Source organism: Lipotes vexillifer, unplaced genomic scaffold, assembly GCF_000442215.2.
Source record: "Lipotes vexillifer unplaced genomic scaffold, Lipotes_vexillifer_v1.1 scaffold504, whole genome shotgun sequence".
Taxonomy (NCBI): domain Eukaryota; kingdom Metazoa; phylum Chordata; class Mammalia; order Artiodactyla; family Lipotidae; genus Lipotes; species Lipotes vexillifer.
This window is the reverse complement of record NW_006785225.1, coordinates 420,968-435,207: the sequence shown is the minus strand read 5'-3', so window position 1 is coordinate 435,207 and position 14,240 is coordinate 420,968. Positions and strand designations below refer to the sequence as shown.

The 14,240-nt window shown below is 42.2% G+C and overlaps 1 protein-coding gene across 1 annotated transcript in view; it reads left to right on the top strand.

The window, feature by feature from the left end:
• The window catches only part of CTCF (CCCTC-binding factor), a 40,405-nt gene extending 26,931 nt beyond the window's left edge, over positions 1-13,474 (top strand). The window contains exons 6-11 of the mRNA XM_007457276.1: positions 472-621; positions 5,067-5,227; positions 5,761-5,943; positions 6,959-7,094; positions 10,664-10,825; positions 11,981-13,474. Of these exons, the coding sequence (XP_007457338.1) occupies positions 472-621; positions 5,067-5,227; positions 5,761-5,943; positions 6,959-7,094; positions 10,664-10,825; positions 11,981-12,165 (977 nt within the window). The 3' untranslated portion in view covers positions 12,166-13,474. The remainder of the gene's footprint in view (positions 1-471; positions 622-5,066; positions 5,228-5,760; positions 5,944-6,958; positions 7,095-10,663; positions 10,826-11,980) is intronic.
• The last annotated feature ends 766 nt before the right edge of the window (positions 13,475-14,240 follow it).

Genomic DNA, 14,240 nt, shown 5'->3' with positions numbered 1-14,240 from the left:
TAATTGATAAATGCTTCTCTGGCATATCTTTGGAGTTCATTGCTCTGAATATACATTGGAGAATGGAAAGTTTTTACTGTTAGAAGTAGTCTGGGTAGGTTACGTAAGTAACCCAACTCATCAGTTTTCCAAAGTACTCTCTTTTCCTAAAAAGAAAATCTTGCAGGTCCTCCTGTCATCCCGTCTGCTTTCCCCCAAAGGTAAGTGCTGCTGTAGGAACTACTCTTACTAAAATGTGAAGGACTCCGTGGCAGAGCTGGGCAAAGCAGAGGTGGTGGCCATAGTTTGGGACTTCTTTTCCATTTCTGAAGATAGGCATGAGCCAGGCAGTGGGCCTGAGCCTCATCCTTCCTAAATTAAGAATTGTAGATTCTCTGTGGATTAGCATATCTGCCAACTGGATTACCCTCCAATTAAATGATAGTATTCAGTTATTTCATCTAAGTTGTTCATTTTGTATTTCCTTTTAAGGGGAAAAACCTTATGAATGTTATATTTGTCATGCACGGTTTACCCAAAGTGGTACCATGAAGATGCACATTTTACAGAAGCACACAGAAAATGTGGCCAAATTTCACTGTCCCCACTGTGACACTGTCATAGCCCGAAAAAGTGATTTGGGTAAGTAAATTAACTAGTGGCAAATGAAAAATATATTTTGACAAATTTGTGAAAATAATGGAGATCACAAATTACTTCCTTCATGTAAGTTTTGTTAATGTGAATGGCCTGCTATTTAATAAAAGTTATTGCTTAGGTGCTAGTGATACTTTCTTCTGTCTTCTTTCTCTTACTGAAGCTAGGCTACAAGATTCTTCCCTGACTGTAGCTCATCTGTAAATTAATGGCAGCTGTAATGAGAGAAAACAGTATAATTAAAGCCCCCAAATAGAGAAGTGACATAGTATGATTCGAACTAAGGTCAGTTGACTTCAGGTTTTTTTCACAATATTTGTACTTCCTCTAGGTAATGGGACAGTTTTTATTGGTTTGGTGATAGCTATATCTGTGCGTAATTAAGCTAGAGTTTATATAGAGGCAGAGTTCGGTGGTAGAAATTTTAGTATGACCCATATTCTTTTTTTTTTTAATAAATTTATTTATTTATTCATTTATTTATGGCTGTGTTGCGTCTTCGTTGCTGCGCGCAGGCTTTTTCTAGTTGCAGCTAGTGGGGGCTACTCTTTGTTGTGGTGTGTGGGCTCCTAATTGCAGTGGCCTCTTTTGTTGCAGAGCACAGGCTGTAGGCATGTGGGCTTCAGTAGTTGTGGCATGCACGCTCGGTAGTTGTGGCTTGTGGGCCCTAGAGCGCAGGCTCAGTAGTTGTGGCTCACGGGCTTAGTTGCTCTGCGGCATGTGGGATCTTTCTGGACCAGGGCTCGAACCATGACCCCTGCATTGGCATGCATGCAGATTCTTAACCACTGCACCACCAGGGAAGTCCCATACTATGACCCATATTCTTAAAGATAAGGTCACCTGGATTTATCCCTTCGTTTTTATTATTTAAAAGAGATAAAAATATTGCCCCAGTCTGTTCTATATCCAAAATTCATTGCTCCCTGAATAATAATAATAATATAAACTTAGATAAATTGTACTTTCCAGGTTGTCTTTTACTTTTATTTTACTTCTTTACTCATTTGATCTTCACAACTACCATATGAAGTCATCAAGGTATATTTTAGCTTTATAGATGATGAACAGGTATCTTGACCAAAGCTACACAACACAGCTTATGAGTGGCAAAGCTGGACTTGAGTCCTCTCGAACCCTCTAGAGCTGTTTCTCACACATGGGAGTACATAAGTACCCAGGTCATATCAGGATCATACTGAGCCACAGCATAAACTTGGCCTGTCTTTCTGCAGCATTGGTTATACTCAGAAGGTTTTGAGTAAAGTTATACAATTGAGCTGGTGTCTTAAAACATTTTTACGTTAATATGACTATATTGAACAAACTGTAGACTGACTAACGTTTTTAAGATGAAACTGTGAGCTTGAAGTAGAGGACTTTGGGCTCCACATAAGATCCAGTGGGTCATGTGTTCATCCTCCTCTGCTCTTGAAAGGACTTTGTTAGAAAAACTTAAGAGGTACTGTCCTCAGGTAAATGAAAGAGTTTTACTGTTCGCACTATATAGAAATTAAAACCTAAACCAGTAATATCATGGCAGTGTGTGAGCTGTTAGGCCACTGTTTGAATTATTTAGTTTTTTTTTTTTTTAAGTTACTCACTTTCATGATGCAAATAAAAACCTTGAGTGTTTTATACTTGCATGATACCCCTTAGACCCTGCATAACGAGCTCTTTATGAGGCACTTAATTGCCTAGGAGCTGTCAAATAATAGTTATCTCCCAAAACTATTCCCAAACAAGTTTGTGTTCCCCAAAGCAGGTCTGATTTCACACTAATATGCAATAATTAAGATTCATCATTTTTGGGACACAGGAAAGCATGGAGAATCTTGACAGACCTACCAGAGTCAAGATTCACCTTCAAATACTTACTGCTCTAAGTCTTTTTTTTTTAAACTGAGGTATAAGAATAATTCCTACTTTACAGAATCATTATTGTAAGTATTTAATAAGAATGTATGAAAGAGGATGAATGGATAAAGAAGATGTGGCACATACATACAATGGAATATTCCTCAGCCATAAAAAGAAACGAAATTGAGCTATTTGTAATGAGGTGGATAGACTTAGAGTCTGTCATACAGAGTGAAGTAAGTCAGAAAGAGAAGGACAAATACCGTATGCTAGCACATATATATGGAATTTAAGGGGAAAAAAAATGTCATGAAGAACCTAGGGGTAAAACAGGAATAAAGACACAGACCTACTGGAGAACAGACTTGAGGATATGGGGAGGGGGAAGGGTGAGGTGTGATAGGGCGAGAGAGAGACATGGACATATATAGTAAGAACCGTAAGGTAGATAGCCAGTGGGAAGCAGCCGCATGGCACAGGGAAACCGGCTCGGTTCTTTGTGGCTGCCTGGAGGGGTGGGATAGGAAGGGTGGGAGGGAGGGAGACAAAGAGGGAAGAGATATGGGAACATATGTATATGTATAACTGATTCACTCTGTTATAAAGCAGAAACTAACACACCACTGTAAAGCAATTATACCCCAATAAAGATGTTAAAAAAAGAAAAAGAAAATGTGTATAAACAAGAATTTTTATATCGTTAAAATAATAATAATAAGTGGAATTTTCAGACTTTAACTTGTATTAAACAAATGGCAATATTGAAAAAAAATTAAAAAAAGAATGTATGAAAGAAAGTCTTTAACTATTAAGTCTCTATCTGAGGACCAGAAGGGGAAAGTTGAGGCCTAAAAATTATTTGGAATAATATATGTGTGTATAAAAGGCCTTCATATAGTGAACATATGTAGAGAGTTAAAAGTGAGCCATCCCTTTCCCCTACCTTATTTCCATTCCCCAGAATTGGCCCTCTTTAAGTTTGATGTGATATCACCTTGATTGAGCAGATTGGTAGCACCATAAATTCATGATCCCAAATGCAGCTGGGCTCCTGAGTAATCCAGCTGTTTGTCCTCATCAGTTGTGCTCCCATTCTCCTCAGTGAGTTTGTCCATTCATTCATTCATTCCACAAATGTTTGGGTGCCTGCGATGTGGGAGGTTCCATGACAGAGTAGGATAAATCATTGTTAACTTTCTTTAAACCTCTGATCTTCCTTCCCTTTTCTCTTTGCCTCCCTGGTCTCAGTATGTAACCTCTTTTCCTACTTCACAGAAAAATAAAGGCAACAGGTTGAAACTTCACATTTCCTGTTATCAGATGTGTAAATCTACCTGCATTCATCCTCTTTCCCCATGTGCTACTAGAGAGTTTGTGTCACTCTTCTTGTCTGTGGCCTGTCCCTTTGCCCTGATCCCACTCTCCTGTGTTCTTGGCAGCCTTTCCGTGGTCAGGTATCGCATCTTTACCTTCATTTTCATGTTCTCACTCCTTAATCTTTTGCCTCAACTCTAAATGTGCTTACATCTCTCTTGTCTTTTTTTTAAAAAAGTCTTTCCCTTCTAGGTTTAACTCTTATTTCCTTCCTAGCCAATGCTCATGAAGAGTTATATCCCTCACAGTCCTCTCTTCCTCAGCTTCTAGTTTCCTTCCCATCTGGCTTATACCCATCACTCTATAAAGTGACTCTGACTAAGATCACCAATGACCCCACATTGCAGAATGCAGGAAACGTTCAACTCCCCCATCTGCCTTGATCTTTTAGCATCATTATTCATAGCGGGCTGCACCCTCCTCCTTAAAACACTGTCTTCCTTTGGCTTTCATGGCACTACATCCTGTTAGTTTTCTTCTGATGTCTCTGACTGTTCCTTCTCAGCCTTCTATTGTTTTAATCCTTTTTCCCTCTCACTGGCCTTAACTGTTAGGTTTCTTAAGGCATGACCCACACTCTTTTTCTTTCTTTGCCTTAGTGATTTCATCAGTTCTCTTGGTCTCACTCAAATCCTACTCCAAATCTTTCCTCTGATTTAGGCTTTTGTAACCATCTATTCCTTGCCGTCCCTATCCCTACTTGATATCATTGGCATTTCAACTTAAATATGTCCAAAACTGAAGGTCTAAAACCCCTTTACTCCCTCGCCCCAGAGATAAACACAGCTTGGGCTTCAGTCCTGTTCCACTATTCCTTGTTTCAGTAAATGGCCCCACCATCTGCTCAGTTTTCCAAGCCAGAAACCTGGAGGTCATTCCTGACACCTACCTTTCTCTTCCTCACTCTCTGGCCACTCAATCCTGTTGATTCACCTTCTGAGGTCTCTCATCACTCTTAGTTCTTCTCCTTCCCTCCGTACCCACTGCCATCTCCTTTATCCAAACCACCACCTTCTTTCACCTATCCAGTTTCAGCGTCACAACTAGTCTCCCCACGTCTGTCATTCTTTTTATTCATTTTCTGTGTAGCAGCCAGATTAATTATTTTAAGAAGCAGAAAGAAATGTATTCTTAACTCTTTGAAATGCTTGTTTGTGTTTTCACAAGTTGGTCTGCGCTTTCTATTTTGCTTTCAGGTGTCCACTTGCGAAAGCAGCATTCCTACATTGAGCAGGGCAAGAAATGCCGATACTGCGATGCTGTGTTTCATGAGCGCTATGCCCTCATCCAGCACCAGAAGTCACATAAGAACGAGAAGCGCTTTAAGTGTGATCAGTGTGATTACGCTTGCAGACAGGTAGAGCCTTTCATAGTTAGAAAACGATTGATGTCCCATTATTGTTAGATTTTATCAGAGGGTTTTTATATACCTTGTATGGTGACTATTTTTAAGGATAATATTTTCAAACGTGGTTTATGAGATTGTCACCAAAGGTCCTGCTTCTCGATTGTATCATGTCTGGTTCCAACTGACAGTTTTATTCAGTCACACCTTCCCCTACCCTCCACCCCCTCCAGGCAGACTGCTAGCTTTTCTCAAAACCATGGGAAGTAAGTCCAGGACTTGAGAGAAGGGAAGAATCTGGTCCTGGGGCCTGATGCTTGGGAGTGATCTACAGAAGCAGCCCAGCAGGAGTGAGCGTATCTGTCCTAGGATTTGGGGAAGCAGTTTTGTACCCCAGTATGGTTAACTTTATCCTCTCAATAAGCAGTTTTGAGCCTAGACCCTTGGGAGAGACAGGTCTTGTCAGCTACGTGCACACAGATGGTGGCTGAGGTAGCAGCCCTAGGACAGGCTCTGAGACCTTCCCCCACCCTACTTTCTTTCAGGAGAGGCACATGATCATGCATAAGCGCACCCACACCGGGGAGAAGCCTTATGCCTGCAGCCACTGCGACAAGACCTTCCGCCAGAAACAGCTCCTTGACATGCACTTCAAACGCTATCATGACCCCAACTTTGTCCCCGCGGCCTTCGTCTGTTCTAAGTGTGGGAAAACATTTACACGCCGGGTAAGAGTCAGAACTTTACTTCCTGTCACAGTTCTCAGCATTGCATTTTTTTTTTTTTTTTTTTTTTTTTTTCTGTACACAGGCCTCTCATTGTTGTGGCCTCTCCCGTTGCGGAGCACAGGCTCCGGATGCCTAGGCTCACCAGCCATGGCTCACGGGCCCAGCCGCTTCATGGCATGTGGGATCTTCCCAGACCGGGGCACGAACCTATGTCCCCTGCATCGGCAGGCGGACTCTCAACCACTGCGCCACCAGGGAAGCCCCTGTCACTGTTCTTGATACCACGTTCTTGAGCTTCCACTGCAAAGCAGGGCAGTTTTTTCCACTGAGCTTATAAATATAGAGGAGAACTGTCATTTGGAAAAGGGTCAGTCATCCCCACCTTGAGGTTTTCTGTCCATATGTGAACCCTTCCACTGATGGGGAACTCAGTATATATTTTTTTTATTTATTTATTTGGCCGCACCAGGTCTTAGTTGTGGCCTGCAGGATCTTTGTTGCAGCATGTGGGCTCTTTAGGTGCATGATGTGAACTCTTAGTTGTGGCATGTGGGATCTAGTTCCCTGACCAGGGATCGAACCCACGCCCCATGTTTTGGGAGCGTGGAATCTTAGCCACTGGACCACCAGGGAAGTCCTGGGAACTCAGTACTTTTTTTTTTAACAGTTCTGTCCTGGATCTTCACTTAGAGCCATGTTTGTCAGATCTGCACAGGACAGGGAGGTTGGTCTGATTGTCCCCTGCTCAGAGGATCCAGCCTCATCTTCTGAGCAACTGTCCTCTCTTGCCCACCCTTGTCTCTCTCCCCACCCCCTCCAGATGGAGACCATTTCCTCTGATGGGGAGAGTATGTTCAGGACACATTTAGCAGATACTAGAACATTGAGACTTAATAGGATTCCCCCCCACACCCGCTGCCCCCCGGTTGTTTTTTTTATTAAACTAAAAGAGAACTTCCAATTTTAATCTTACCTTTTTTAGTAATGTGAAAGAGGGTTTTGTTCCTTTTGTTAGAATACCATGGCAAGACATGCTGATAATTGTGCTGGTCCAGATGGTGTAGAAGGGGAAAATGGAGGAGAAACGAAGAAGAGTAAACGTGGAAGGAAAAGAAAGATGCGCTCTAAAAAGGAAGACTCCTCTGACAGTGGTAAGTAACTTGTTTCTTGAGTTAGTTATACATGGCAGGTTTTGGTGCAGAGTTTCCAGTGTATTTACATATGGACATGCTGGGATACAGAGATAAGCCAGTCTCTCATACTTCCTTTAAACCTCTAATCTTCCTGATGTGTGTATATATTTACAACAGCAGTTAGTTTATCCCTGGAGCAAATTTTCTCTTTTTTTCTTTTTTTTTTCTCATGGCATTCCATTGCTTGATAAGATATTATATGTTATGTTCAGTTAAAGCCGAAGCAAAATTAATATCTTTACTCAATTTACTCAGATTAGTGATATTCTAAGGCCAGCAGAGTTTCTTTTCTATGTTCATAGCTTTTACATTTAGGAAGCTGGTCTAGATTTGAGCAGTGAATCTAATGGACATGAAGAAGGTTGCTTAAGCATCCTGACCAACTTCTGGTTTGACTGCCTGTGTCAGCCTAGCCTTGAGATGTGTTGATCAAATTCATGAAGGTCAGCCTTTCTCTTCCTACCTTAATCTCTCCATTTATATTAAAACTTTGCCTATTTTCCTACCATTGATGTTCTTTGGGGTGTTAGTCGTGAAATCCAGACAGAAAGTATATGCGTTGTGGTGCGAGACTCATGAAAGGGGTGGCAAACAAAGGTGTTGGTAATGTAGGAATCACGTTTGATTATACAAACTTATTCCGTAGTGTTAGGTTTTATAATGTGGATACTTGGGCTACTGGCAGCCAGTTAAGAAGTCACATCTGTGACTTAAAGATTTAAGGTTTTTGTGGAAAAGGATGTAGAGGGGTTTTGTTTTGGAGAATGCACTTATAGGTTATGCCTAATGTATCTCTAAGGAGTTCTCATTTTGTCTTCTACATTGCTTGTCAGTAGAAATAGTAGGGAAGGAAATGAAATTTCTGAAAACGTATTAAAGAACTTATGTTACTTTATTGGTTTTATTATAAAACTTGTTCATGAAAGTACTAGGGGTTTTTTTGTTGTTTGTTTGTTTGTTTGGGGTACGCGGGCCTCTCACTGCTGTGGCCTCTCCCGTTGCGGAGCACAGGCTCTGGACGCGCAGGGTCAGTGGCCATGGCTCATGGGCCCAGCTGCTCCACGGCATGTGGGATCTTCCCGGACCAGGGCACGGACCTGTGTCCCCTGCATCGGCAGGTGGACTCTCAACCACTGCGCCACCAGGGAAGCCCCAGTACTAGGTTTTTAATACTTAAATCTATAACAAAGTCCCTTTTGTTTTTTTTATCTTAATAAAGACTTCACTTTTCTATTCAGAACTTTAACTGTTTCTGGGAGAATATTCATCTAAGCATAAGAGTAGTTTATTTTTTACTGCCTTTTTTAGTAGAAAATCTATTTTAAGCAATATATTCATTCACTCGGTTTTAAGTGAATGCCTCTTTTAAAATGTCACTTTGCTTAATTTTTATAAAAGTGCATCACTCTCTACTGAGAATTTTGTGGGATCTCTTTGTTTGGCTAAGAAATTGAGTGGACTGTTGGGAGGTGCCAAGGAATGTCAGAGGGCTTCAAGTACCAGCAGAGATCCACAGATAACCTTGAGCTTCAGGATACCTGTAGTTGCTCTTCTTTGCAGAGCCTCCTACTCACAGACATTGTCCCATACCCTTTTTTCTCATGGTTCTTCCCTGTTCATTTCTGTGGTTCATCTCCCAACAAGACCAGCTCTATTCTCTAATTGTACTTTACCAGAAGCATCTTTCACCTGCAGAGTTTATTGACGGTTCCTAATAGGTTTCTACAGTTCCTCTTTTTGTCTTCTGCACTGCTGGTTTGTACAGCACAGTGTTTGGTTTTGGACCTCATACCTAGTGTCTCTTTTTTTTTTTTTTTTGCGGTACGTGGGCCTCTCACTGTTGTGGCCTCTCCCCTTGCGGAGCACAGGCTCCAGACGCGCAGGCTCAGCGGCCATGGCTCACGGGCCTAGCCGCTTCGCGGCATGTGGGATCCTCCCGGACCGGGTCACGAACCCGCGTCCCCTGCATGGGCAGGCGGACTCTCAACCACTGCGCCACCAGGGAAGCCCCTTAGTGTCTCTTTATCCCAGAATTTCTGGGCTGGTGAAGGCCACACAGTCATATTTGTTCCCTCCCAGAAGTTCTGCCTGTTGGCCATCGGCAGAAATTGACCAGCAGAGTCTACTGCTATTTTCAAAGGCTTTTTGCCAAAATCTCTCCCAGCCAATAAGCCTTTGACCCTATTAACCTTCTTTGTGTGCTTTTTCCCCCAATTCTGACTGAATTTGTTTAATTTTCTAGGCATTGGGCCAACTTAGGCAATAGGGGGCTTGAATAAGTTCATTAGGAAAGCGTGTCATCCTTGACACTCTGCCACGTACCAGTACGTTCCCCACATTTTCACTTAGGATTTCAGTCACTTGGCAAATAAGGCATTTTGTCCTGAAGATCAGGCATTTACCCACAGACTTCTAAATTTAAACATTTGGTGCTAGAGAAAGAGAATGTGCTTATAACCTGCATTTCTTGGAGGAAGGCAGACGGGGTACATTTTGTGTCTTGGCAATGGGGGAGGGTTAGCAAGAACTCTTTGGTTGCCTATAGGTGTGGGCAGCAGAACAGCCCCAAACTGTGGTTAGTTGTGCCTTACAAATCACTTAGCTTCTATTTCTATAAAATGAGGGTAATATCTCTTATTTAATGAAGCCTAAATGGAATAATGGAGAATTTTTAAACTGTGATGTACAGTGTAAAAATCAACTGTGATTATGTAGTAGAATGTAAGTTACAGGGCACGATTACAGACATTATCTCAATCCTTGTGATCCTTGGGAGTGCTTTAGAGATTACACAAGGAAACTGAGGTTCAGTGTGGTCATGGTCCCAGGTCACACACTTAGGAGATCTGAGACTCAAAACCATATTATCAGGCTCCTCGTCAGTGTTCTTTCTATAGTAGTTCCCTCTCCTTTTATGTGATAATGGCATTCAGGAGAAGGTAAGGGAGTTAAGAATGACCTGTTGGGTTTGGAACAGCTGGGAATTAAATTAAATCCCAAAACTTGGCCTTATGCTTTTCCTAGTAAATGGGACCTCACGGTGCTTCAAGAACTTCATACACACAGACATGCATGCACACCTTCTCCCACTCTTCAGGGGTCCATCTCAGGCTTAGTGTCCTGCTTTATCCTTGTGTAGTAGGTACAGGGAACATTTGTTTCATTTTCAACTTAGAACACCATTTGTGGGTTTTTTTAAATATAACTGGCATACTGTGGAGTTGCCTCTAAGAATTCAAAACTCAATATTGTGATTATCTAAAGCTGATAGAAAAAAGTAATATCCAGTCCACATAAAATATGAATAATAGTATTTGGGTTGATTTGCTTATTCTGCATCAATACCAGTTTATTCTGTTAACACTGATAACAAAAATTCCAGTGAAAGCATTTTTTAAGTGGGCTTTTAACGATGAAAATAAATACGTAACTAGACTTCACAGAATATGTGATTATTTGTGTGTTATTTTTGCTTCCACGACTCTTCTCCTTGCCCCACTACCTCTTCTTCCTGATTTCATGAGAAGAAAATGCTGAGCCAGACCTGGATGACAATGAGGATGAGGAGGAGCCTGCCGTGGAGATTGAACCCGAGCCAGAGCCTCAGCCTGTGACCCCAGCCCCACCACCTGCCAAGAAGCGGAGAGGACGCCCCCCTGGCAGAACCAACCAGCCCAAACAGACCCAGCGTAAGTTGACTGTCTCAGCACAGCAGGCTGGTGTCCTCTCCTAACACGTGGGGAAGCCAGACAGGTCCTTATTCTTTGGGTAGATGGGAACTGAGCCATGAGAACAAATTAAGGTCACACTGGGAACAAACTCTGAGGAAGCGATTTTTTGGTTTTTACTGAGGAACATCTCTAGAGGCCTGTTAGGTTTCAGTAAGAGAAAATCCAGAGTAGAAGGGTACTTATGTTCTACAAGATGGGTACGGTTAATGTGGGAGAGTTTTACAAAACAACCAGAGTCATAGTCAGCTGGCAAAACTGATGTGGTAATGAATGTAAAACAGCCAAATTTTAAAAGATAGAGGGAAAAAGCAATTTCTGAGCTGACACTGTCCCTCCTAAGAAATCCAGGCCGGTGGATTCTATTGCTGGCCTCCTGATTTGTGAGAGGACACAGAGGAGGTGTTCAGCCTCCACGTCACACCACGTAGCAGTCCTGTACTGGACGTGGCCCTTGTGATAGCAGGCTCTGCAGGGTCTCAGGTCTCTGTCCTATTCATGAATCTCCTAAAAGCTGGCAATTTTTTTCTTTCTTTAACAAATACAGGGTTTCATCTATTTTTTTAACATGCTCCCTGAGCCCCGTGTCCAGATGTCTTATTGCAGAGGGGTGGTTGACTCTAAAGATCCCGGGAACTATTTTGCCTACACACATTTGAGTGAGTGAACTGGCGGGAGGGCCCTGGGTGTTGGGAGAACTTCAGACTCAAAAATGTCAGGTTCTTTGCTCTAGGTGGGTCATCTCTAAAACGGAACTACATCCCACACTCTGAAGTATTCCTAGTCCTGTACCATCTGCATTTTTTGCCTGTCTCACACACACTATTATGAAGCCCAAATTTATGACATAAAGGAAAACTAAGTTTTTTAATACGCAATTTGGGAGTCATATGAAGAGGAGTGTCAACATTTTGTTCTTTGATAGTATCTAGAGTAGTGGGGCTTTGTGTGTGGCCGCATTTTAGGTTATTAGGTCTTTTTGCTTGACTTTCCCTGTATCGAATCTAAGGCTTTCCTGTGTTGCTGACATTCATTTAGTGTCAAGTCTGAAAAGACCCTTGCAATCCTTGGGGGCTTTAATGGAGCATTTGTTTTGTTCATGCTCTTCTTTGCCAGCAACAGCCATTATTCAAGTCGAAGACCAGAATACAGGTGCAATTGAGAACATTATAGTTGAAGTCAAAAAAGAGCCAGACGCAGAGCCCGCGGAGGGGGAGGAAGAGGAGCCCCAGCCAGCCGCCACAGACGCCCCCAACGGAGACCTCACGCCCGAGATGATCCTCAGCATGATGGACCGGTGATGGCGGGGCCTCAGTCGTTGCCAGGACTGCTCTGGGCTGTGTTTAAACGGCCCGCATCTTAATTTTTCTCCCTTCTTTCTTCTTTTGGCTTTGGGAAAAGCATCATTTTACCAAACATACTGAGAACTAAAACTTCAAGGATGATGTTAGAAAAATGTGATTTAACTAGAACTTGCTGTTTGATGTTAGCAAATAATGGAATGTTCTGAGTCCCTGAGGGTTTACTGTGAAGTGCTGAGGACAGTGTTGACGCCTAACCGGTTTTCTTAGATGGAAACAGAGACATTGAACCCTCTCTCTTGCTATGGTAAACCACTCCAGAAACCACCACTGGGTTTCCCAGAGTTCTATGGTCTTCTTCCCAGGAGAGTTTTTAATTGTAAATGCAGACTTGGGAAGGACTTAGACTTTTAAACTGGTTTTTGCTTTTGCTTTGCCCTGACTCTCTTTGCTTGGAGTCAGTTGCACACCAGTAGTATGGCATGCTACGATTGGTTTCTGTCCTGAAGACTTTGCCTCTTTCTTGGCAAAGTTTCTGGTATGGTCAAGCTTGTAAATAACTTTTTTTACATTTTAATCTTTTCCATTAATTAAGAGGTTGAAAAGAAGTGCAGTGTAAGAAAACCCAGCATTTTAATTACTTGCAAATTAAGTTTCCACAGACTGTAGTATGTAAATGTTGACAAGGAATTGGATCACAATCATGTAGCAGAATGGCACCCAGACTGCTGCCCGCTAGTGATGGACACCCACATGGAAGATCATAAATTTCCAGCCCATGGAGCCAGCATTTGAACCTTGTACAATTAACTTTGTTATGATTTCCCATCTACATTTTCTTTGCTTTGTTTGTAGCTGAATTTTGTGTTTTATACATCCTCTGTTAAAGCAGAAGGGTGATTATGAGTGGGTCACAGCAGCTCTTAAAAGCTGGGCCAGAAAATTTCACTAGGTCAGTAATTTAAACTTTGAATCTTCAAAAAATAATAATGTGAAGCAAAACCAACTCAAAAGTGATTCTTGCACATGAACTGTCACATGTTTAAAATGTGTTTTTTAGAGAGCCTCAGTCTTGCTGATTTCAAACTTTTTTCTTCTGTGTATTGCTTTTAAGAGAGCCATCAGTTAGCTATCAGACTCTAGGTTGATGCATTTTGTACTTAGCTGTACTGTGTGGTATTTTTCATTATTTTAGGACGCCAACATGAGACCTGTAATAAAATATGTAATGGGGTTGAAAGCTGGGGAGGAGGATCTACTGCTGTACAGCTAATAAATCATAACGGATTAACAAGTGCTCCAAACACTCCGACTTGTGTGATTCCTGCTTAACGAGGGGCCCAGAGGGGTCTATGTGCGTAGCCTTAGGTGGTGCAGGCCTCCTCGCCTTTCAGACGCAAGCTATGTTTCCAGGATGACCACTTCCTCTCTAGCAAATGAGAGATGATCTTGGCAGGTGATGGAATATTGAGTGTATCCTGCTGCAAGTTTCAATGCCCCAAAAGTGGTATGTGAGTAGAGAGGTGAGTGTATACAGCTGTCAGCCCCATGATCCAACTGAAGAGCTGGTTGCCTGTGGTAGAGCAGGTGGGTCACAGAGCTTAGAGGAGAAGGGGCTGATGGGAATCTCTGGCCTCGAGGTCTCAGCTCAAGGAGAGCTAGGATCAAAATACATTGAGCTCTGCCAAGTGCAGGGGAACAGAGAGAAGCTGGGCCCAGTCTGCCCAGAGAAGTTCATTTGAAAGGGAGACAGATGTGCCACCACCAGGCTGTGGGGAGAGAGTCCTAGATAGCACAGCTGCTTGTTAGCACCTAGGAAGCAGGATGGAAAGGGAGTGTGTTAGGAAGTTTATGCATTAGTGTAATACCATTTTGCTGCTGTTGGCCACTTCTGGGTAGATTCCTTTGGCAAGCCCCTTTTAGGTGAAAGCTTTGGCCACTAATTATAGGTTGTTTGGTTTTTTTAAATTTTTTTTTATTGAAGTATTTACAGTGTGTTAATTACTGCTGTACAGTGATGTTGATTAAGTTATATATACATTCTTTTTTATTTAATACTACTTTGGTTTATCATA